This window comes from Brachycentrus maculatus, unplaced genomic scaffold (genome assembly GCF_059751285.1).
Source record: "Brachycentrus maculatus isolate JH-2025_06_01 unplaced genomic scaffold, ASM5975128v1 h1tg000285l, whole genome shotgun sequence".
Lineage (NCBI taxonomy): Eukaryota > Metazoa > Arthropoda > Insecta > Trichoptera > Brachycentridae > Brachycentrus > Brachycentrus maculatus.
The window spans coordinates 679109-702927 of NW_028281036.1; the positions used below are offsets into that span (position 1 = coordinate 679109).

General features: G+C 34.5%; 1 protein-coding gene across 2 annotated transcripts in view; it reads left to right on the forward strand.

Annotated features, from left to right (window-relative positions):
- Flo2 (flotillin-2) overlaps positions 1-18695 on the forward strand; it is a 547503-nt gene extending 528808 nt beyond the window's left edge. For both annotated transcript variants that reach the window (XM_088267202.1, XM_088267204.1), the window contains exons 4-8: positions 9503-9735; positions 11904-12023; positions 12940-13154; positions 14100-14283; positions 17316-18695. In XM_088267202.1, the coding sequence (XP_088123328.1) occupies positions 9503-9735; positions 11904-12023; positions 12940-13154; positions 14100-14283; positions 17316-17540 (977 nt within the window). In that variant the 3' untranslated portion in view covers positions 17541-18695. The remainder of the gene's footprint in view (positions 1-9502; positions 9736-11903; positions 12024-12939; positions 13155-14099; positions 14284-17315) is intronic.
- Positions 18696-23819: the final 5124 nt, after the last annotated feature.

The window sequence follows — 23819 nt, forward strand, 5'->3', positions numbered from 1 at the left end:
GTGAAAATTCTAGTGATTCTTGTACAGTGTTTCAAAATTGGATCATATATGTATATAGAACTTCCAAGAATTTGAGTAGTGTGGTTGTCAATCATGGGTAGATTGTTAGTGATTGTTAGACGTGTTTAAAGTGATCACTTAACCAGTCTACGACGGTCGTAAGCCCCGTAAATGCCCAGACTTCCATATCTTCCATTCTTCCTCATCTATGTTGAGATATCAGAAAATATTTAAGGGCATTTTTATAGTTTCTAGACACAAGCGAATGTTTTCATTAGAAAATTCACTATTCTCAGTATATCCATGGTTGCCTGGTTGAAATTCTGAATATACCGGTTAGTCAGTCATACATTCGTGTATGCAGTAGCAATCATGAATGTTCTTATATCCATATTCTTCTTCATCTATGTTGAGATGTCAAAAAAGGGCTAATTAGGTATTCTAGGGCTATTTCGAACATCCCTTTATTTCGTGTTTCTCCTCACGTACGCCTGTAAGCCCATCTATTGTTCCTTGGACTTTGGACGACAATTACAATTCGGATGTATTGTTTACCTGACCGAGCCATTTCTGTATACTTCCTTTGCGAATTTTTCACAGAACAAACCCATAAATCTTCTCGACCCTTGTTTATAATTGTTAGTCTCTAGAACAATGATACTCAACCTTTTTTTCTTCGGGCCGCATACATATATTTATAAAGCTACGCAGGCCGCAACACTATACTGGTATGACAAAAAATATCATGAAACCCACCACCCCCGTTTTTTTGGAAAACCATTTGAGATTTATAAAAATATGACCAAAACAGAATAATAATAGCGCGCATATTTGTCTGTCAAATGTTTGTTTTTTGGGAATAAATCTAGCGTGTGCAGTAGCTACACTCTTATACCAGATCTGATGTTGACACGACAACGACCATCCTCTTCGGGTTCCCATGTCTGTACGTCAAAGTCAAAATAAATCTCAAGATATACGATTCTATATTTAGAGAATGCCAGATTTCGTAAATCATGTTCCTGATAATAAATGTGTTGGGGGCCGCACAAAAACGCTTGGCAGGCTGCATGCGGCCCGCGGGCCGTTGGTTGAGTATGGCTGCTCTAGAATATTCCAACCTCTTATCGACGGTATCCGAAACCAAAATGGGTGTAAAGTCATTTTAAAAATATATTAAAAACATTAAGAATTGAACAATTTCATATTATTTTTGACATCCCATCATAGATGAAGAAGAATATGGGATAATTATAATAATATATTTAATGTTTTGAATATTGAAAGCATTAACTTTGTGGATCATATTGATGTATTATTTTGAGAAATAAAAAGACTTTGTGTTTTGATAAATGTAAATTAAACCCTGAAGAGGGCAACAGGTTGTTGCCGAAACTAGTTGGTTAGTAAAAATGTGAGTGGATCAAAACACAAAGTCTTTTTATTTCTCAAAATAATAATATATTTAGTATTTAAATAATAAATAATATTTATAGTGATTTAAATCAATGTTACATTTTCATTATAAAATGGAAAATAACAATGAACTTTGTTATTTTCGAATGAATATTCGATCCCTTATCCACACCCCAATTGTGCATAGGGCACTGCATCATATAAACGCAGTGTTGTCTTGATCGTTAACACACGAGGTAAAGGTGATCAGCCCTCCGCTTCAGGTACCGGTCCAGGGTAATATTAAATAAATATTAGAGTGAAAAAATCACATATTTATTAGACCCCCCTCTGGGAATCGAACCCGGGACCTCCAGAATGGTGGGCAAGCGCGCTGACCATTACACTACGGTGACGGACAAAAAATAATGATGCTAATTAATAAATTATAATAAAAATAAAATAAAAATAAATTTGTATTATAAAATGGAAAATGACAAAGTTAGTGCTTCAAATATAAATTATAAGAATATGGGAGTCTACGGGGCTTACGACCGTCGTAGGCTGGTTTCATGATCACGTGAAATAAAAAAATAATAATGCAAAGTTGAGATAAGCATTGTCGATAAAATTAAGAAAGATGTGTTGAGATGGTTTGGACATGTGGAACGAATGAGTGTGGAAAGAACGGAAAAAAATATGAACCGAATGAAGTTGAAAAAGGAGGAGAAGAAGACCGAGGAAAACTTGGCACGATCAGGTATGCCAAATACTTGAAAGCGTTCGGGACAGGAGTCGAAATGATCGGCGGTGCACGAATGTGGAAGAAGCGAAGAATGTTCGCAAATACGGATTGTTGTGGCGTTCTGTTTTCTCTGCCTAGCCCAGCGGAGAAGCGGCGTAGTGGATGGTTCGTCAGTTAAACAATTCCATTGTATTGTATAGGAACTGTGTTTGTTATAGCTCAGTGACAGCGACCTTGCCACAAGTATTAGGCATTATTTACCTCTTCGTGTTACCAGGAACTGCAATGCGTACGATAACAAAAGCAAACAGCTTATAAAGGGAAACACACATCGCGACAAATCACTTATCTGACAGAAGTTGTCACGAGCGGACGTACCCTAAAGGCATCTGCAAACTACCTACCTAAACGGAACATCGAAAAATTGTTAAAATTAATAATACTTTGAAGTATTTTTAATTTTTTTTTACCATAAAAAGTTCATTCGTATATCATTTAAATTAGTTGCTGTTAAAAACAAAGTGCTCAGTTTTTTTCTAGTTTTTTTTTTATGGATTTTACGAACCGTTTCGCTTAAAAAGCGGTTATATTATTTAAATTAATTTCATTACAAAAATAAGTGTTTTATTTTTATCGTATTTTATAACTGTTTTTTTTTTTTTAACAGTTTCGGTTTAGTTAAAAAGTGATTTATACTACCGACTATTCTTTTAGTCGGTATTGTTACAAGATTTAAGTGTTTATTTTCATGTTTTACGCAGTTTTATTACAGTTTTTTCAAACAGTTTCGGTTTAAAAGTGATTTTTACGACATATTTGTTTTGGATATTCTTTTAGTTGGTGTTCTTACAAGATCCAACTGTTTATTTTCATGTTTTACGCAGTTTCATTGCGGTTTTTCCAAACAGTTTCGGTTAAAAAGTGTTATGGTTAAAAAGTGTTTCGGTTAATAAGTGGTAATCGTTATGTCAGTTATGCCACTCTTAGCTATGTACACGTTTCCAATCGTCTTGGTTCTTGGATTGACTTATTTTCACGTAAAAAGGTAACAGTTTTAATTTTAATTCCTTTTTTTCATATGATATTTTATTTGATTTTTTTACTGTTCCATTGTTTTATATGAATAATAATAAATACCTGCTTTCATTATTGTCACTTGAAATTTTTGTAATTTTGAAATTGTTGTACGTACCATTTAAATAAATGTCACTTTAAAATTATTGTCATTTTAAGATATTATCTTTTTAAATTTACTGTCATATTATTTTTTGACATCTCATCAAAGATGAAGAAGAATATGGAAGTCTGGGCATTTACGGGGCTGACGACCGTCATAGGCTGGTTTAAGTGATCACTTTACACACGTGTAACATTCACCAATTCTACCCATTATTGACAACCACACTACTCAAATTCTTGGAAGTTCTATATATATGAACCAATTTAGAAACCTTGTTCTTGAATCACTAGAACTTCACTAGAGACATCTATTGGTGAGATGTAAAGAAGCTTTTTATTAAGCGGAAACTCTTATATATCCGAATCCTGGATTATAATCACACAAAAAAAAAAAAATAATAATATGAAAATAACTCCTGTAATCTGAGATAATCCAGATTTTGTGAACAAGTATTTGGACACGCTCAAAATGTTGTAAATAAATTTACTGTCCCTTAAAAATTATTTTACTACTACTACTACTACTAACATCACGCCGTTTCCCCGCAGTGGTGGGTCTCGTTTTCCTCGATCTTCCTCTGCTTCTATTACCAACCACATTCGTATTTAACTATCCTTTCTTTACTCATTCGATTCTCATTTTTTTCTTATCACTTGTTAAACACTTTTTGAGATATACAATCTGAATCTTGTAAAAAGATATATATTAATTGTGTTCAAATCTTTGTACATAAGTACTAGATTGATTAGCACAGCGTGTTTTTATCAAGATTTTATTGTTATCTCAACAGAAATGAAGCAGTTATTCAGCTGTAAATATTTAATTTTGGTCAAAATAAATATAAGTGATTTTTCAATCTGATATTACCACTACTAATATTACCCGGGTCCGGTACCTGAAGCGCAGGGCTGATCATCTTTCTTTCATGTGTTTACCGATCAAGATAACACTGCTTCTGTGCTAAGAATGGTGAATGTTACACGCGTGTTCCGTAAATGCCCATACTTCCATATTCTTCTTCATCTATGTTGAGATGTCAATTTTTTATTATTTTAAAATAACTCCTAATTGGAGCCAGATTTGTGGACAAGTATTTGGTCAGACTCAATATGTTGTAAATAATATTAATATTCCATATTCTTTTTCATATATCGCTCACTCCTTTCAAGAACGTCATAAATAAAAAATCGTCAATTTTCAGTTGTATATGTTTTCGGAATGCCCAGAAAATGTACTATATCCCAGCAAAAGAGGCATATTTTTAACATAACATTTACCCAATATAGGGCAGAAAATGTTGTTTTTGCATTTTTAAGAAAAGGCGTTGTTTAATTATTTTTTTAAATGTACTAAATATTTTTCAAACGGAGAAAAAACCTTCAGGTTTTCCTAAAAAGATCTGTTACACGGTAAAAAGTTCAATAAGTGGCTTGATAATTATTTTTAATACATTGTGTTATATTTTTAAACTTTAAAAACGTTCTCCTGAAAAATCAAGTATTTTTATTTATGACGTTCTTGAAAGGAGTGAGCGATATGTTGTGGTGTCATTTTTTTAAAGAATATATTGTGTGGCTTTTAGAACATACATATTTCGAAACGCTTCATTTTTGAGAAATACATTAGTAAAATTTTGTAAATACATATTAAGGTGAGTTTCAAATCCCCTAAAATGGTGTGCGTATGAATTTGGCGTCCGCCCATATTGGTCCATCTTTTACCTGCTTTTTTTTAGATTCTAGAGCCAACATGCGTTTTGTATTTTTTATGCCACTTGTTTTTTGTATGTAGGTAAAACATCCGGCATGGGATTTCACACGCAAAAAACTTTTAACTTAGTAGTAACTTAAAAAAAAAAACACTACAACTCGGTAACATTAAAAATAAAAAATAAAACGATATTATAATTTAAATTATGTTTGTTCAATTGTTCACTGTAATATTTATTCAATATTATTACCCTGGACTGGTACCTGAAGCGGAGGGCTGATCACCTTTCCTTCACGTGTAAACGATCAAGATAACACTGTGTTTATATAATGCAGTGCCCTATGCACCATTGGGGTGCGGATAAGGGTTTTATTATTATTATTATTATATATAAACATATAATGCTGTCGTATTCAATGCCTAAAGAGCCAAAATACAGATAAATTATATCTACATGTATATTTACAACATTTTGAGTGTGTCCAAATACTGTGTAAAGTGATCACTTAAACCAGCCGATGACGGTCGTCAGCCCCGTAAATGCCCAGACTTCCATATTCTTCTTCATCTTTGATGAGATGTCAAAAAATAATACATGTATATTTACGAAAAAATATACGTTACAATACACTTTTGTTACGTAAATATTTCTCTCATCAAAAGTATTTTTCTGATTTTATTTAAATATATATTTTAAGACACAGTTTTTCCTGTTCTGGATCTAACTATGCGTGAATTATTACCTGCCATTTTAAAAAGATTGTCTTTAAATTATGTACATAATTATTATACATGTACTTACAATATATACATGTATGTACTTTCAAAAATATATTTTTGCCAAGTCTATAGTTCCTTTTCTGACGTAAATCATTCATTTATGTATTTAAATAAGTACGATTTCTACAAATCCTTGCTTGTATGTCATATTAGTTTGGTCGCAAACTCATTAGTCAACAGAGACAAATCGCTCACTCCTTTCAAGAACGTCGTAAATCAAAAAACTTGATTTTTCAGGAGAACGTTTTTAAAGTTTAAAAATATAATACGATGTATTAAAAATAAATATCAAGCCACTTATTGAAATTTTACTGTGCAACAGATCTTTTAAGGTAAAACCTTAAGTTTTTTTCTCCATTTGAAAATTGTTTAGTATATTTAAAAAAAATCAAACAATACCTTTTCTTCAAAATGCAAAAACAACACTTTCTGCCCTGTAGCGGGTAAATATTAAGATAAAAATATGCCTCTTTTGCTGGGATATAGTACATTTTCTGGGCACTCCGAAAACATGCACAACTGAAAATTGACAATTTTTTATTTGAGACGTTCTTGAAAGGAGTGAGCGAAATATCCACAGTCCAACAATAGAGGTTTTTGTTAAGCTAAATTTCCTAAACAAATCTATGAAGGTAGGTACGCTATTTATTAACTTTAAATAAAAAATTTAACAAATATACTTTTGGTGTAGGCCTTGTAGCCTGTTTTTAAGAGAGATTAGCTTTCTGCGTCGATTCCCAGCTGTCAATCCATCTCTTTGGTGGTCTGTCCGGAAGTCACCTACATTGCAATTTGGCCGTGCAATGCAATGTGGGGGAGTCTGGATGGTTCCATACTCCTCACACGCTCTTACCATTGTCTTCTTAGTCGCCTTCCCCACCTAACGACATCTTCGATCTCACATATTTCTCTTATCCTGGTGTGATTTTTCTATCTCGTAGACTCTTGCTAGATGTGTTCCTTAGAGTCTTCATTTCTGACACTCAGCGCGTTTTTTGTTACTGCGGTGTCCGCTCTGCATTCGATCCCATAGGTCGTAATGGGCCGTTCAGTCTGAGCTTCCCAGGGCTTACGACCTGGCATTTGGCTTTAGCGATCACTTTAGCAAAGTGATCACTTAAGCCAGCCAAATACCAGACCGTAAGAATTGGGATGCTCAGACTTCCATCTTCTTTCATATATAAAGGAACGATAGATTTTTACTTTTATATTTTTTTAGAAAAATGTTAGTAATATTAGTTTATATAACCACTCACCGAGATTTTTATGTCTACCGGTTTCGAGACGTACCAGTCTCTTCGTCAGGACAATCACTACCACAGCATGCAAACAATACTACCCGTCACTACCATAGCACTATTTACACACTTAATTTTTTTTCATATCAATGATAGATTTTTCTTATCAAGTTGAGATACCTTTAATAGTGTGTGGAAGCTTAGTAAATACATGAAATATTTCCATATCAGCGCAGGGTCGCCCACATTTGTGGCTGAGCCACACTCGAGCCGCGGTTTGGCGGCCACTGGAATTCATGCCATTATATTTAATTTGAAAACGCGTATATCATTACAGTCGAAATAAGTTTTCGCGAAACAGTAGTTATTATTTTAAATAAATGGATTCTGGCATGCAATCCAAAAGCAGCTCTATTATGATAAGTACCTTTTTGTCGCAGTTATTTCTTAAACTAGGTCTTAGGTTTATTTCCGTGGTATTTTTGGTGACAATTTGACTTCTGTTCTGTCAAGTTATGTATACTCGTTTTCCATCTAGCAAAAATGCTTTGCATTTTCACTGCTAAATCTATCAAAGAGAATTACATTATTTTTAGAGCATTATCAATAAAATTATAAAAGGCGTGTTGGAGATGGTTTGGGCATATGAATTGAATGATTGAAGAAATAATAGTATAATATATTTATGGTTAGTAATAGAAACAGTGACAAAACATAAAGTTCTACCAAAAACAAATCATTTATATTAATAACATTCTCAAACTGTATTAAATAATGTTGACGTTTTACCAAGAAAAACGAACATCTATTATTGATCAACCGTTCTTGGTGCATGTCACAGAATGTATTAACTAACAATGAAGTTCTACCAAAAACAACGAACATCTATTATTGATCAACCGTTCTTGGTGTTTTCAGACTATTAACTAACATTGAGGTTCTACCAAGAACAACGAATTTCTATTATTGACCAACCGTTCTTGGTGCATATCAGAATGTATTAACTAACAATGAAGTTCTACCAAGAACAACGAACATCTATTATTGACCAACCGTTCTTGGCGTATATCTGACTGTATTAACTAACAGTGAATTTCTACCAATAACAACGAATTTCTATTGTTTACCAAACCTTCTTGGTGCATGCCAGAATGTATTAACTAACAATGAATTTCTATCAAGAACAACGATTTATATTATTGACCAACCGTTCTTGGTGCATATCAGACTGTATTAACTAAAAATGAAGTTCTGCCAAGAACAACGATTTATATTATTGACCAACCGTTCTTGGTGCATATCAGACTGTATTAACTAAAAATGAAGTTCTACCAAGAACAACGAATTTCTATTGTTTACCAAACGTTCTTGGTGCATGCCAGAATGTATTAACTAACAACGAAGTTCTACCAATAACAATGAATTTCTACCAATAACAATAATTTTCTTTTATTAACCAACCAACCGTCTTGGGGCATCTCAGACTATATTAAGTAACAATGAAGTTCTACCAAGAACAACGAATTTCTATTATTAACCAACCAACCGTCTTGGCGCATCTCAGACTGTATTAACTAACAATGAAGTTCTACCAAGAACAACGAATTTATATTATTGACCAACCTTTCTTGGTGCATATCAGAATGTATTAACTATCAATGAAGTTCTACCAAAAACAACAAATTTCTATTATTGACCAACCGTTCTTGGCGTATATCTGACTGTATTAACTAACAATGAATTTCTACCAATAACAACGAATTTCTATTGTTTACCAAACCTTCTTGGTGCATGCCAGAATGTATTAACTAACAATGAATTTCTATCAAGAACAACGATTTATATTATTGACCAACCGTTCTTGGTGCATATCAGACTGTATTAATTAAAAATGAAGTTCTGCCAAGAACAACGATTTATATTATTGACCAACCGTTCTTGGTGCATATCAGACTGTATTAACTAAAAATGAAGTTCTACCAAGAACAACGAATTTCTATTGTTTACCAAACGTTCTTGGTGCATGCCAGAATGTATTAACTAACAACGAAGTTCTACCAATAACAATGAATTTCTACCAATAACAATAATTTTCTTTTATTAACCAACCAACCGTCTTGGGGCATCTCAGACTATATTAAGTAACAATGAAGTTCTACCAATAACAACGAATTTCTATTGTTTACCAAACCTTCTTGGTGCATGCCAGACTGTATTAACTAACATTGTAGTTCTACCAAGAACAACGAACATCTATTATTGACCAACCGTTCTTGGCGGATGTCAGACTATTAACTAACAATGAATTTCTACCAATAACAATCAATTTCTACCAATAACAATAATTTTCTTTTATTAACCAACCAACCGTCTTGGGGCATCTCTGAGTGTATTAACTAACATTGAAGTTCTACCAAGAACAAGAATTAAGAGTGTGTTTTGTTTTGTCCGCAGGAACTCTTACAGTAGAAGAGGTGTACAAAGACAGAGATCAATTCGCGGCGCTTGTCCGCGAGGTGGCTGCCCCGGATGTGGGCCGAATGGGCATCGAGATCCTGTCTTTCACCATAAAGGACGTCTACGATGAGGTGCAGTACCTCGCCTCGCTGGGCAAGGCCCAGACGGCGGTCGTCAAGCGGGACGCGGACGCGGGCGTCGCCGAGGCCAACAGGGACGCCGGCATCAGGGTGAGTGGCTCTCCGACATTCTCAACAAGCTAGTCCATTCTTGCGAGGGCGCCTTCGCTAGGACCACACTTCGCAACAAGCTGGTACATTCTTGCGAGGGCACCTTCGCTAGGACCACACTTCGCAACAAGCTGGTCCATTCTTGCGAAGGCGCCTTCGCTAGGACCAGACTTCTGGCATAATTCCCATGTTATTTATTTATTTAAACATATTACATATCGCTCACTTCTTTCAAGAACGTCATATATCAAAAATCGACAATTTTCAGTTGTGTATGTTTTCGGAATGCCCAGAAAGTGTACTATATCCCAGCAAAAGCGGTATATTTTAACTTAATATTTACCCGCTACAGGGCAGAAAGTGTTATTTTTGCATTTTAAAGAAAAGGTATTGTTTAATTATTATTTTAAATACACTAAATATTTTTCAAATGGAGAAAAAACATTCAGGTTTTACCTAAAAAGATCTATTGCACAGTAAAAAGTTCAATAAGTGGCTTGATATTAATTTTTAATACATTGTTTTATATTTTTCAACTTTAAAAACGATCCCCCGAAAAATCAAGTTTTTTGATTTATGACGTTTTTGAAAGGAGTGAGCGATATATAAGTCACACTTCGCAACAAGGTGGTCCATTCTTGCGAAGACGCCTACGCTAGGACCACACTTCGCAACAAGCTGGTACATTCTTGCGAAGACGCCTTTGCTAGGACCACACTTCTGGCACCTTCAGAAATGTGGTCCTAGAAAAAGGAATTAATTTTGTTTGAACATTTTAAATTCGCTTTATTTTATTTTCATAATTAACTCTCTAAAATGAGGAAAATGCGTATAATATAGTTAAACTTCGTTATCTGAGGAATAGTCAACAAATGTTATTTGATCGTCGAGTACCTTCGATAACTTAATTTTTTTGCAGTGTTATTGTTGCCCCGGCTAGGTGCAGTCTACTAGCAGGACGGCATTATGCCTCAAATTCTAATGCTAGACGTATGACGTGATTATCACGGCCGCTAAAAATTGTTTCCATGCGGTGACACTTGAATTTAAGGATGTATAATACAATATCAACAGGACGTTTATTTTTTTTTACATTTGACCAGATTTTTTGCCCGTTATATCGAGGATTTACTGTATTCGACATATCTCATCATCCCAAATATATATATGTATATACAGGGTGTCCCATAATCCGACGTATTCCTTTTAAGGGGTGTTAGGCCAGCTTATGACTCACCAAAAAATTAAAATATGACCCCAGTAAAAGTGCTTTCCAGATATTTTCACTTTTATGAATTTTCCGAACATCTACGCCTTAGATCAGTTTTTTGAGTGCCACTTTTTCAATTTTTCATATTTTAGGATTTTAATTTTTGTTCATTACTATAAAGTTTTTTTAAATTTCCTCAGTCGATTTAACCCTTTGGGTACCGCCAGGACTAGATTATCAAAGTTTCCCAGAGTTCCTCTTGTGCCTATATTTCATTTCCGCAATAGTGCACGCGGGATTTCATAATCCGGAACTTTTATTGTAGCTCGTTCCCAACACCTGCGCCGGAAACTTCTAGTCTTTCGACGGGTCAATATGCCCTCAAATATATACATAATAACGTACAATATTTATAGACTTTCTCATTTCTTTTGCGAAATTCGCCTTCGTAAAAACGTTGTTTTCGTAAGTTGGTAATGAATGACGTCACAGAAACGATGTACTTATTTTAATATTGGTGACATTGCTTAGTTATTGGCGGCTCTATTTGTTGATGTCTATGGTCCACCCTACCCCCGTTCATTTTATAACAGAAATGGTAGTGTAGTAGTAAACAAACAATCCACACTATTACTATTATAGCTCTATAAAGCAGAGACATTTTGGGATACGCCGCATAACACACCCGATGACGTAGATGACGTAGATGACGTATAGGGGTGTCTTGTGTTTTTGGTTTTATTAAAACATCTAAAGTTCAAACCTAATTATCTCCCTTACTTCTCTACAGGTACTGATAGTCTTGTGATTTTTCATGTAATTTTTTAGACAGTGGAAATTGATCGATTTTTCTAGAATGAGTTTTGTATAAAACTGTCCGCCTCCATGATGTAGTGTAAGCGCGTAAAATAAACATAATATCGTTTTACTAATGATGACATGTTTGGTGTGTTTATAGGAAGCAGAGTGTGAGAAGTCAGCCATGGACGTAAAGTACTCGACCGACACGAAGATCGAAGATAATTCCAGAATGTTCAAGCTGCAGAAAGCGCACTTCGACCAAGAAGTCAACACTGCGGTAGGTTCCCTCAACACTATTTTGTGTATTAAAAACATTATTAACTTTGTTTGTTTGTATTAATAAGATATAACCTTGGGATCATTGTTAATCAACATTTATCCTGGGTTGAGCAAATCACAAAGACTTCACAACTTTCTCCCGACCACAGCGAAAATAAAATTGTCCCAATCTATTATTCCTTCTTCCATATGCTATGCTAATGTTTGCTATATTGGTGCGAACATCGATCTTATAAATCGTCTAGATCGTCTACAAAATCAAAGCATCCGTTTAATTTTCAATTAAAAAAATATGACCATAACCTTCTCGCAAGGAACTAAAATGGCTTCACTTCAACCAGCGCATAAATCTTCAATCTCTCACGCTACTTTATATTATTCTTCACAACTCACATGCACCTAAATATCTTGCTGAAAATTTTATATACCTTTCAGATCATGGTCTATCACTTCGTTCTTTCCAAGAAAGAACACCTTCCATTTCACGGCATAACACATCATTCTTCAGTAATTCCTTCTCTGTCCAAGCGGCCAGACTATGGAAATTACCTCACCTTGTAAAAAAATGCACCTTCTCTAATAATTTTTACGAATCGTCTGAGACATTGCTATTTATCCTAACTGTCCATCAAACCTCCTCCCTTAGTTTTTCCCTCTACCTCCTTCCCTAATCTCCCCTTTTCCTTTGCTCTCCTTATTATCATATTTATGTTTTTTTTAATGTTCAAGTACTATCTACCCTCTGATTGCAAACAGCTATATATATGGTAACAAATGTTTTGAATATCACTTGTCTCTTTTTGGTTGGTTGGAAGATATTATGCTTTTAAGCCCGCTGTACATGAAGTTCTTATTTCTTTGCTGTACATGAAGTTCAAATAAATAAATAATAAGACACGTTGTTCTGTATCCAGAAAGCGGAGGCCCAGCTGGCGTACGAGCTGCAGGCGGCCAAGGTGCGGCAGCGCATCAGGAACGAGGAGATCCAGATCGAGGTGGTGGAGCGGCGCAAGCGCATCGAGGTGGAGCAGCAGGAGGTGCAGCGCAAGGCCGCCGAGCTCACCGCCATGGTCCGCCTGCCCGCCGAGGCCGAGGCCTACAAGATGCACTGCCTCGCCGACGGCAAGAAGTCAGTACACAATCACAATTCTTCCTCTTCTCTTTGGCCTTCTGCCCTCCACTGCTGGATATAGATCTCATCCATATCCTTTTCTTCCTCATTCCCCACACCTGCCCCGGAAACTTGGAAGTCTTTCAACTGCTCACAGTGCTTCAAATTTATTTATTTATTTATTCGGGAATTGTACAGCTTTACAGGAAGGGAGTAAAAGGGTAAGGGTATGGAATAAAAAATAGATTTTGCAGGAAGGAGAAGGAAAGGATAGGAAATTAATTAAAATAATTTCCTCATAATAGCATGATTATAGACATTCCTTACATACTTTTTTTTCTCAAAGAAGCCTTCTGTCCTCCACTGCTGGATATAGGCCTGTCCTTCCATTTTTTTGGTCTGTTGCTGTGTGCATCCAGTTTCTACCCCCTCACAGCAGCTATGTTGTCAGAGCATCTTTTTTGAGGTCTTCCGACGCCTCTTTTATTCTCCCAAGGTCTCCATTTCAAAAATTTTGGGGTCCATCTTATGGGGTCCTATCTTGCAATTGATTTTATAGTATATTAGTTACTATCTAAGGATTTAAACTAAAAACTAACAATAATTTGTTCTCTGTTGGAAAAACCCAATAGACATATTTGAGAACAAATTTGTGAAGCTGCGAATAACCTAAATTCTGATTTTTTCATAAATTTTTAACATAACTATGGAGAAACCCGTCAAAAAATGAAAGACGTCATTACAATATATGTAATATGTAGAATAAAATAACCAATAGCAAATCAGACCAGTCTGACGATGTCGGTTACGACGAAACCCCGTTTGCTGGTCAAATAAAATTATTGTGGAAAAAATTACATAGTTGTTATTTTATTCTATAAAATGCAGTTCCACCAAGAAATGTCAGTACAAAACTTAAATATATTACATATGAATGAAGATTAATAATCAAATTGCTTACAGAACCCAGACGATCGAAGCTGCCAAGGCTGACGCCGAGAAGATCAAGCTCATGGGTATTGCGGAAGCCGACGCTATCGCCGCGGTGGGCAACGCCGAAGCCAAGAGGATGGTGATGAAGGCCTCCGTGTTCAAGCAGTACGGAGATGCGGCCATCTTGTCCATGGTGGTGGAAGCACTACCAAAGGTAATCCGCTCGCTTCTTGCCAACCCCTTCTTTAAGACAATCCCTATAGTTACAAGGATGTTTTATTTGTAACTATTTGATGCTGCTGATATTGTATTTCTATGCTCTTTTGTCACATTTGAAAAAATATAGTTACGAAGATACATACCGTGCTGAGAACACGCCTAGTGTGTCCGTATGTGCCATCCACTTTGTGCCCAAGAAACAGGCAGCATGTTCATTTATGTATTAATTTTAAATCAAACACAGATTTTTTGAGTCTACTTAGTTGTATTTTATTATGTGAAGATCAAATGGACTACTAATTTATGGGAGATATCTCCCATAAATTATCGCTGCACGTGTTAAAACTGTCACATAGAATTGTATAGCTACATAAGGACCGTAGTCCATTTGATCTTCACATTCGTTTGATAATGCCCTAACAAGGCGAAACAATTGTCACAGTATAATTTTTTATGTGTTTTTTGTTAATAAAATACAACTTAGTAGACTCAAAAAATCTCTGTTTGATTTAAAATTAATACATAAATTAAAATGGAGTTCTACAAATTAAACGCCAAGTCAATAAATACAGCATGTTCATGCCTGAATAACGGTTGTATTTCAAAAGAAATTAACTTGGCACTGTACATATTGTTAATATTTGCATTAGCGCATAATATTTGTTCTTTTGAGATTTTTAAAAATATTTTGTTAACATTGTTCTTGCCTTTTACCCGTTTTCTAGGAATAAATTATACAGGCAAAAGAAAATATTAATATTGTTAATAGACGTTGTTTGAAAATGATGCGGAATGCATCGAAACACGTGTCACAATAGATTTTAAGAAATTGTGGTATTTACCAAGTAAAGCTTAAATTAGAAATGGATAGATATTACCACAAATCAGTAGTCCCAACACAGACTTATCGCACAATATAGTCAACCAACCCAAATACCAATATTGGCAATAATTTAGTGTTCTTCTTCTTCTTCTTTATGAGCCCTCTGGCCTCCACTGTTGGACTTATATAGGCCTCTACCCTTTCTTCCCATTTCCTCCAGTTGGTTGCTGCTTGCAGCCAGTTTCTACCCCCCACAGCGACAATATCGTCAGACCATCTCTTTTGAGGTCTTCCGACACCTCTTTTGCTCTCCCAAGGTCTCCAACACAAAGTTTTTGAAGTCCATCTTGTGGGGTCCTGTCTTGCAATATGTCCTGCCTACTCTACTTTGTTTTTTTTTAGTGTTGCTATTGTAAAAATTGCTCAAATAATTTTATGAAATCAATTAATATAAAAAAAAAACTTACAACATTTTGAGTGTGTCCAAATACCTGTTCACAAAATCTGGATTATCTCCAATTACAGGAGTTATTTTCATATTATTTTTTGACATCTCATCAAAAAAAAAAAGTTTCTGCTAATTCAAAAGCTTCTTTTGTCTCACCAATAGATGTCTCTAGTGAAGTTCTAGTGATTCAAGAACAATGTTTCAAAATTGGTTCATATATATAGAACTTCCAAGAATTTGAGTAGTGTGATTGTCAACAATGGGTAGAATTGGTTAATGTTACACGTGTGTAAAGTGATCACTTAAACCAGCCTATGACGGTCATCGGCCCCGTAAATGCCCAGACTTCCATATTCTTCTTCATCTTTGATGAGATGTCATAAATAATGCGACTAGTATGAGTTTAAGAAAGAAAAAACAGGTTGGATATTTATCAACGAACAATTCATCCATATCCGATTCCACAAACTGTGTCTAGGCTCTTCTATCGACTGCCAGCTCTTTTGCATTCTCCCAAGTCAGTTAGTTCCTCGTTTGGTGTATCATACATGATAAAAGTGTAACACAGACATTGGTACCATTAACCAAGCTGGGACACAAAATGCCGAACCCTCTTCCAGTGGAACGGATGGCCTGTTGACAATAGTACACAGTCCGGTTTCTCCCGAGGAGTTTTATCTTTGATGAGATGTCAAAAAATAATATTAAAAATATCTCATATCCAACCTGCGTATTGTACGAGTAACAACTTGGGTCAAATTCTTGGAAACTCAAAATCAAAAGTAAACATATTAGAAGATAGAAGCGGTATTTATGAAATTTCTTGCCGTGACTGCGATAAAAATATACTGGCCAAACTGCGAGAAGTCTAAGAATTAGAATAAGAGAACATCGCCGTGGACTAACCAGTAATTATTTTTCGGAATTTGCAAATCATATCATCGAAACTAACCACTCATTCGACTGTCATACACTCTGTTACAAATAAAGGTCAAGTCATGAATAATTTAGAAAATTTAGAAATACATAAAAATTTAAATTCAGATAAAACATGAATTAATAATATATTGTTTCAAAATACGTCACCATTATTATCAATGTTTCCTTTTACAAAAAATCTTGTTCCTTAACCCCCCTACCTATATTTACTAACCAATATATACACCTAAATATATTTTTGTTCGTTAGTTTTAATTTGTACCAGAAGATGAATACATCTGTCGTTTTCGAAACTAGTCGTAAATAAAATAAAACCCTTTTCATTAATTGAATCGGCAGTCACTTTGTGGTAAAATCTATCCATTTTTAATTAATGTTATACTTAGTACTGCAGCATTTTGAAACAATAGAAATTCATAAGAATATAAATAACAATAAACCCATAATTAACAATATGACAATGACTAAAGCCTCCCCCCTTTTGTCTATGTTCCCTCTGATAAGAAATAAAATAAAGAATAAAAATAAAATTAATAAATAAAATAGGAAACAGCTACTACCCACTCTTCAACCTTCAACGTCCCAAGGACCCAACTATAAAATTTAGAATTAGCTTCACATACGGTGTTTGAAAATGATGCGGAATGCATCGAAACATGTGTCGCAGTAGATTTTAAGAAATAGTGGTATTTACTAAGTAAAACATTAATTTAAAAAAAAAAAAAAACTCGTTAAAGTGGTATATTTAAGTGTTTAATTTTAATAAATTAAAAAATCTTTTCCATTCGTTGACGTATTCATGTCTTCTCACTTCCAGATTGCTGCCGAAGTGTCGGCCCCTCTCGCCAAGGTTGACGAGATAGTGTTGATCGGCTCCGACCAGACCAGCGGCGCCACCGGCGAGATCACCAAGCTGGTCGGGCAGCTGCCGCCCGCCATCAGCGCCCTCACCGGCGTGGACATCACCAAGATCCTGTCCAAGATCCCGGGGGCCAAGGTCACGCCCAGCCACCAGCCCGCCGCCTCCGTCGGAGCCACCTAGGACCTCGGCTCACCAACAGTCGGTCAGCGAGGGTTAGAAATCACTTGGTAATGGTCAAAGGCAAAATGGGTCGTTTGATAGATTGAAAAATCTAATCTTTCTTTGATGGCTTTTCATCTTTTGATAAAAATAAGCGCAACATGTTTTGTTGAGAACTTTATACCGTGGGTATACTGGCAAAAAACGTTAACTCTAAAATCCCTGTTATTATAAGTTTTTAGTCTGAATAAAATTACTTTTACTTACTTATAACCCTTATCCGCAACCAATGGTGCATAGGGCACTGCATCGAATTGACGCAGTGTTATCTTGATCATTATTTACATGAAGGCAAGCGATCACTCTTGCACTTCAGGAACCAGTCCAGGGTTATATCAAATAAATATTACAGTGCAAAATCACTAATATTTATTTTCACCCCCCCCTGGGAATCGATCTCGGGACCTGCAGCACGGTAGCTAAACACGCTGACCATTACACCACGGAGGCGGACATAAATAGTATAATAGTAGGCGGAATAAAATAGTCGCTATTAAACTTCAAGCTGAATTTATGTATGTACTTTTAAAACCACATTAATATGACATTTTAAACTATTTAGTGTATTTTACCAGTTCTATAGAACGTTGAAAACTTTATACATAATATGCATCTTGAAGTCAAAATTGCATATTTTCGAGTTAACGTTTTTTGCTAAAATATCAGTAAAAACAAAGATACATGGTAGTTCTCACTTCATTCTTTGTATATGTTGCCTCAGTGCTCCCCACAGATTGGACGTCTATCGTAAATTTTACGAATATCCCGTAATCTAAGGTTAATAACTGAATTTCAGTGAATCAGTTCATTTTTCCACTTACTCCAAATCAGAAAATACTCGTCATAAAACAAAATGTAAGACGTTCGACTTTTACTCTGTATATAATTTTAAAATCAAATCTTATGATGTAAATTATTTATCAATCAATTGTCATTTAATTTTAGGCAAAAAATACGCACAAATTGATGCATTTAACCTTTTTTTGACGAATAACCAAAGAAAATTGGTCAAATTGTGTAAATTATGTATAATTTAAATATGTTTTTTTGATACCGTAGAACGGGGCTACTTGAACTTTGATGTGTTACTTGAGCCCAGTAAAAAATACAAATAAATCTGTATTTGGTCTACAATAATGAACGTATCGACATGATTCATTGTTTCCCTGACAGGTGACACTTATTGTCACGATACTTTGATCGATACCACGATCTAAATATTTTTTTGTAATTGAAAGCTGTCCCACCGCATGCCCAGATCTGATACAGAAGCATCTAGGCTTCCTGACAGATCTGATCTTGCTAAGCAATTTTTTTTTAACTAAGTTGCGAAATTTATTGAAAATGTGAAACAATATAAAATTGTATTTTATTTATTGTTTCGGCATTAACTTTGTGGTAAGACATGTTCAATGATTAAAGAAAACACTTCGTTTTTTACCACTTGAGTTTTATTATAGACTACATGTTTCAGAAGTTAAACTTCCATCATTCAGGTCTGTATAATAACATTATATTATTATTGAGTTATTATACAGACCTGAATGATGGAAGTTTAACTTCTGAAACATGTAGTCTATAATAAAACTCAAGTGGTAAAAAACGAAGTGTTTTCATTAATCATTGTAATATAAAATTGTATCCCGATTTGACTGTGGATTAACATTTAAAAGCTTTCAATATACCTGTCACTGCCAATCTAAATAAGTACAAGACTGTAAGTCCATCACCAAATTTTCTAGTGTATTTTTTTTGTACTGGGCACAAGTAACATATCAAAGTTCAAGTAGCCCCCCTCTACGGTACTTTAAACGTTTTAAACGATCAAGCAACTCATTTTGCAGCCAACTGTTTACTAGTGCCTTTACCAATGGTAATTTTTAACTTTGATTTGATCGACGTTCGACAGTTCTCCAAAGATTTCTATCATCTTCATCCATTAATTATTGTGCTCAGCTCAACACTTAAGTTTGCTATGTGCCGTGCTTTTACGCCTCGGACCAAAGATGTTTTGGATCCCTGAACAAAAACTGTTTATCTTCGTGTTACGTTCCGAAACTGTTTGCGTTTCTACTCTGCTGATTATAAAACGTTTGCTATTTTTCTAATTACTATGCCGGAATTATTGTTAGAATTTTATCTTTAAAATTTGCTGTATTTTTATCTGTGTGGACATTAAACATTGTAGTTGTCCATCGTTTTTGAATTCTGATATTGTCACTGTGCTTCCAAAAACTTGTCAAATTTTACTGGGATGGATTCAATGATCTCTTCAACTCTTACCATACAAACTGCATCCCTTACGATAATATCTTTAATTGGGAAAGTACTTAGTCTTAAAATTTATATTTTCTGCTCTGATTTCTCGTAATTTACTTACTTACTTCACTTATAACCCTTATCCGCACCCAATGGTGCATAGGGCACTGCATCGACTTGACGCAGTGTTATCTTGATCATTACTTACATGAAGGCAAGGTGATCACTCTTGCGCTTCAGGAACCAGTCCAGGGTAGTATTAAATAAATACGACAGTGTATTTAACACTGTCATATTTATTTAATATTACCCTGGACTGGTTCCTGAAGCGCAAGAGTGATCACCTTGCCTTCATGTAAGTAATGATTTACACTAATATTTATTTTCACCCCCCCCTGGGAATCGAACCCGGGACCTCCAGCACGGTAGCTGTACACGCTAACCATTACACCACGGAGGCGGACATTAATCTGTTATTTAATCCGAAAATTATTATGTAAAACGGTAATGTTTAAGTTTTCTTTATTCTGAATTAAAATAGTTGTAACTGTACAAGTTTAAAAAATATTACATTATTCAAAATTATATTTTCAAGAACCAATGACGGCTTCAAGAACCAGGTGATATTAAATAAATATCACAGAAAAAAAATCTCTTATTTATTGTAACCGTATTGGGAATCAAACCCGGTATGTTCAGCACCGATAGCCAGGTAAAATATGCTTTCTTTGGCAGCGCCATCTGTTGAACGTTGTTGTTAAACAACACACGCAATAACAAACATTGCTCATGGTGGGCAGCGTACATCTTGACAGCTGCTGACACTTTACCGATTGCATTGATGTTTCATAGAAGTTTTTATTGCTTCAATTTAGTTTTATTAAATATTTAAATTTTTCATTGTATTTTCTCTTTTCCATTTATCCACAGCAACGCGTGGCCGGGTACAGCTAGTATGTTATAAAAATATTCATTATTCAATCATTTGTTTTTGGTCATATGGTGACAATATCATTTTTCAACGCATTTATACTGTGTTTATATATTATCCAACCCCTATTTTTGTATGTTCTACTGGGTTTTATGAAACATGTTAGCCATTTTGTATTTCATATTATATTTTATGCATCATTTTGTATCTCCATTATTAAATACTCAATATTTCTTTGTGATTTTGTCATGGAAATCATATATCGCTCACTCCTTTCAAGAACGTCATAAATCAAAAAACTTAATTTTTCAGGAGAACGTTTTTAAAGTTTAAAAATATAACACAATGTATTAAAAATAAATATCAAGCCACTTATTGAACTTTTTACTGTGCAACAGATCCTTTAGGTAAAACCTGAAGGTTTTTTCTCCATTTGAAAAATATTTAATATATTTTAAAAAAATAATTGAACAATACCTTTTCTTCAAAATGCAAAAACAACATTTTCTACCCTGTAGCGGGTAAATAATAAGTTAAAAATATGCCTCTTTTGCTGGGATACAGTACATTTTCTGGGCATTCCGAAAACATGCACAGCTGAAAATTGACGATTTTTGATTTATGACGTTCTTGAAAGGAGTGAGCGATATGTAACTGATATAGATCATATTCATAAATCCATTTCGATGATAGAAATCTTGTGTTTACGATTTCTTTCTTTTAATTTTTCTTTTCGAGTGAAGTTAGAAATTAAATAAGTTAAAACTCATCACTCTTTACGATAATTAATTAAATTCTTATCTAATATTAATTTGTCCTTGGATATCGAAGGAATTAATTTATTATGTGTACTTTTGAGTGACAATGTAATATAACTGTGGGATTCCTAATTTTCCGAAGTTTGATAAAGGGAATTGGAAGCTATGAATGGAAGGGAATGAAAACTCCCGTTTTTCATTATATAAGCATCAAACCCTGATGAATCAATATGGATTTATGAGTAAAATAACCTCTTAAAAGGTTTTAGCAGTCAAAATTCTTTGCCTTTCTGACAAAGTGATGATACATGTTGGATTTTTAGACGTGTGTGTTGTCTTTTTCCGTGTGAGCACATTCCCATCACAATAGTTATCCATATGCACGTTGCGTTAACACGACTGAAGACTTATTTAAGGAATAAAATTTCATAATTTCAGAGCTCTGTTTTGGTGTGATGTGTTTCATGGTAAAAATTATATTGAAATGACTCTTACAAAGCATGTTGTCGTCAGTTGATCTACCAACAGCCACCATTTTTATAACAGTTCACAAATACTTGTAATTTGCGATGAGTTTTAATTTATTTATAATTAGAAGTAATATGATATTTTTGAGACGATGGAGATTATAGGAAATATATATTTGATCAAGCGATCGAGTGTGTAATGTAAAAAGGGTTATTTTGTCACTGTATAGATTACCCCATTGAGGCCTTTCAGAATCACCTTTCTTCAGTTTCACAATCTAGCGTGTGTGTCCCCCTAATTGACTTTCTTTACCGATCTTTGTAAATACAAGAAGCAACATTTCACCTTTTTGATAGATCCATTTATATTAGCTTGACTGTGGTACCATAATGATTATACCTGCATTTGTCGTGTTCACTAGAGTTGTATAAGAAATACTAAATTTATAAAATAACGATTTAATAATTACGGCCGTCGGCTGTCCATAATCTCACTTAAGGTCTATATAATCTTTTTTAAATCTATATTTTTTAATATCGATCAGGAAGCTTTTTATAAAATGTGCAACTAGCAATCGGATTAGATCTTTTTAAATACCCTTAACCTTCGTTTGGTCGCACATTGTCCAAAAGACATGATGCGTAAAAAGTTTGATATTCCATTATATTCTTAACAGTTGTCCTATGATTAATATAGGTATCTACTTCTTTATTTTTTTGTGACCTTAAATGACTCGTAATCAGAGTAGATATTATGGGTATGTCTAAAATATGTAGCAATATCTATGATAGAATTTGGATGGTCAAAATTATGTTATACTGGGAATATTGTATCAACTAAGGTATATTTAGCCTTTTATTAATGTGAGAGTTTTTGAGAAATAATAACTTGATACATTTTTTTATATTGTAATATTCAACTTTTTCGTGGTAAAGGCAACATAATTGTATTTGTATTGCTGCTAATGAACAATTTGCATTATTTATGGGGCGATCACATCGAACAACATTGAAGATTCTCATGACATTTTTCGGGGTTATTATGCATTGGCATTGAAACTTTCTAAGATGTAACAATGTTTTCTTCTTATAACCCTTATCCGCACCCAATGATGCATAGGACACTGCATCGTATAGAAGCAGTGTTATCTCAATCGTTACATACACGAAGGAAAGGTGATCAGCCTTCCGCTTCAGGTACCAGTCCAGGGTCATAATAAGTAAATATTAGACTGAAAAATCACTAATATTTATTTTGAAACTTTTGGGAGTCGGACCCGAGACCTCCAGCATGGTAACCTAGAGCGCTAACCACTACACTAAGGAGGCGGACAAGAATATACTAGCTTACTTGTAACAATATAAGATATCAAAAATCTTAATAAAATAAGATTTTTGACACACAATGGCATAATATCCTAGAAGAATGGAGTTGGAATATCAATGGCAGTGAAAATCAAAGAAACTTTAGAGCCAAAGATGGCTATGTACCAAACGAAGGTTAAAACCGCAATGTTTTACAAGCCGTAATTAATAAAGGATCTTTTTTCATTACAAAGTCGAAACTGGAAGGAGTCTGAATGATCGCATAGACAAACGTAGCCCCATTTGGTGATGTATAAAATAATATTCTATATTGTATATTGACTATTTTAGTTACCAAAGCAGCCACGTGTTGTATGATTCCCACTTTTAATAAGATTTGAGGTATATTACTAATAAGCAAGTACCGTTTTGATGTGTATTATTCCGTGTGTTTTATTCTATATTTCTTCGTCTTGTAATCTTAATATCTTCATTTTTGTCTGTCTGTCTTTACATTATT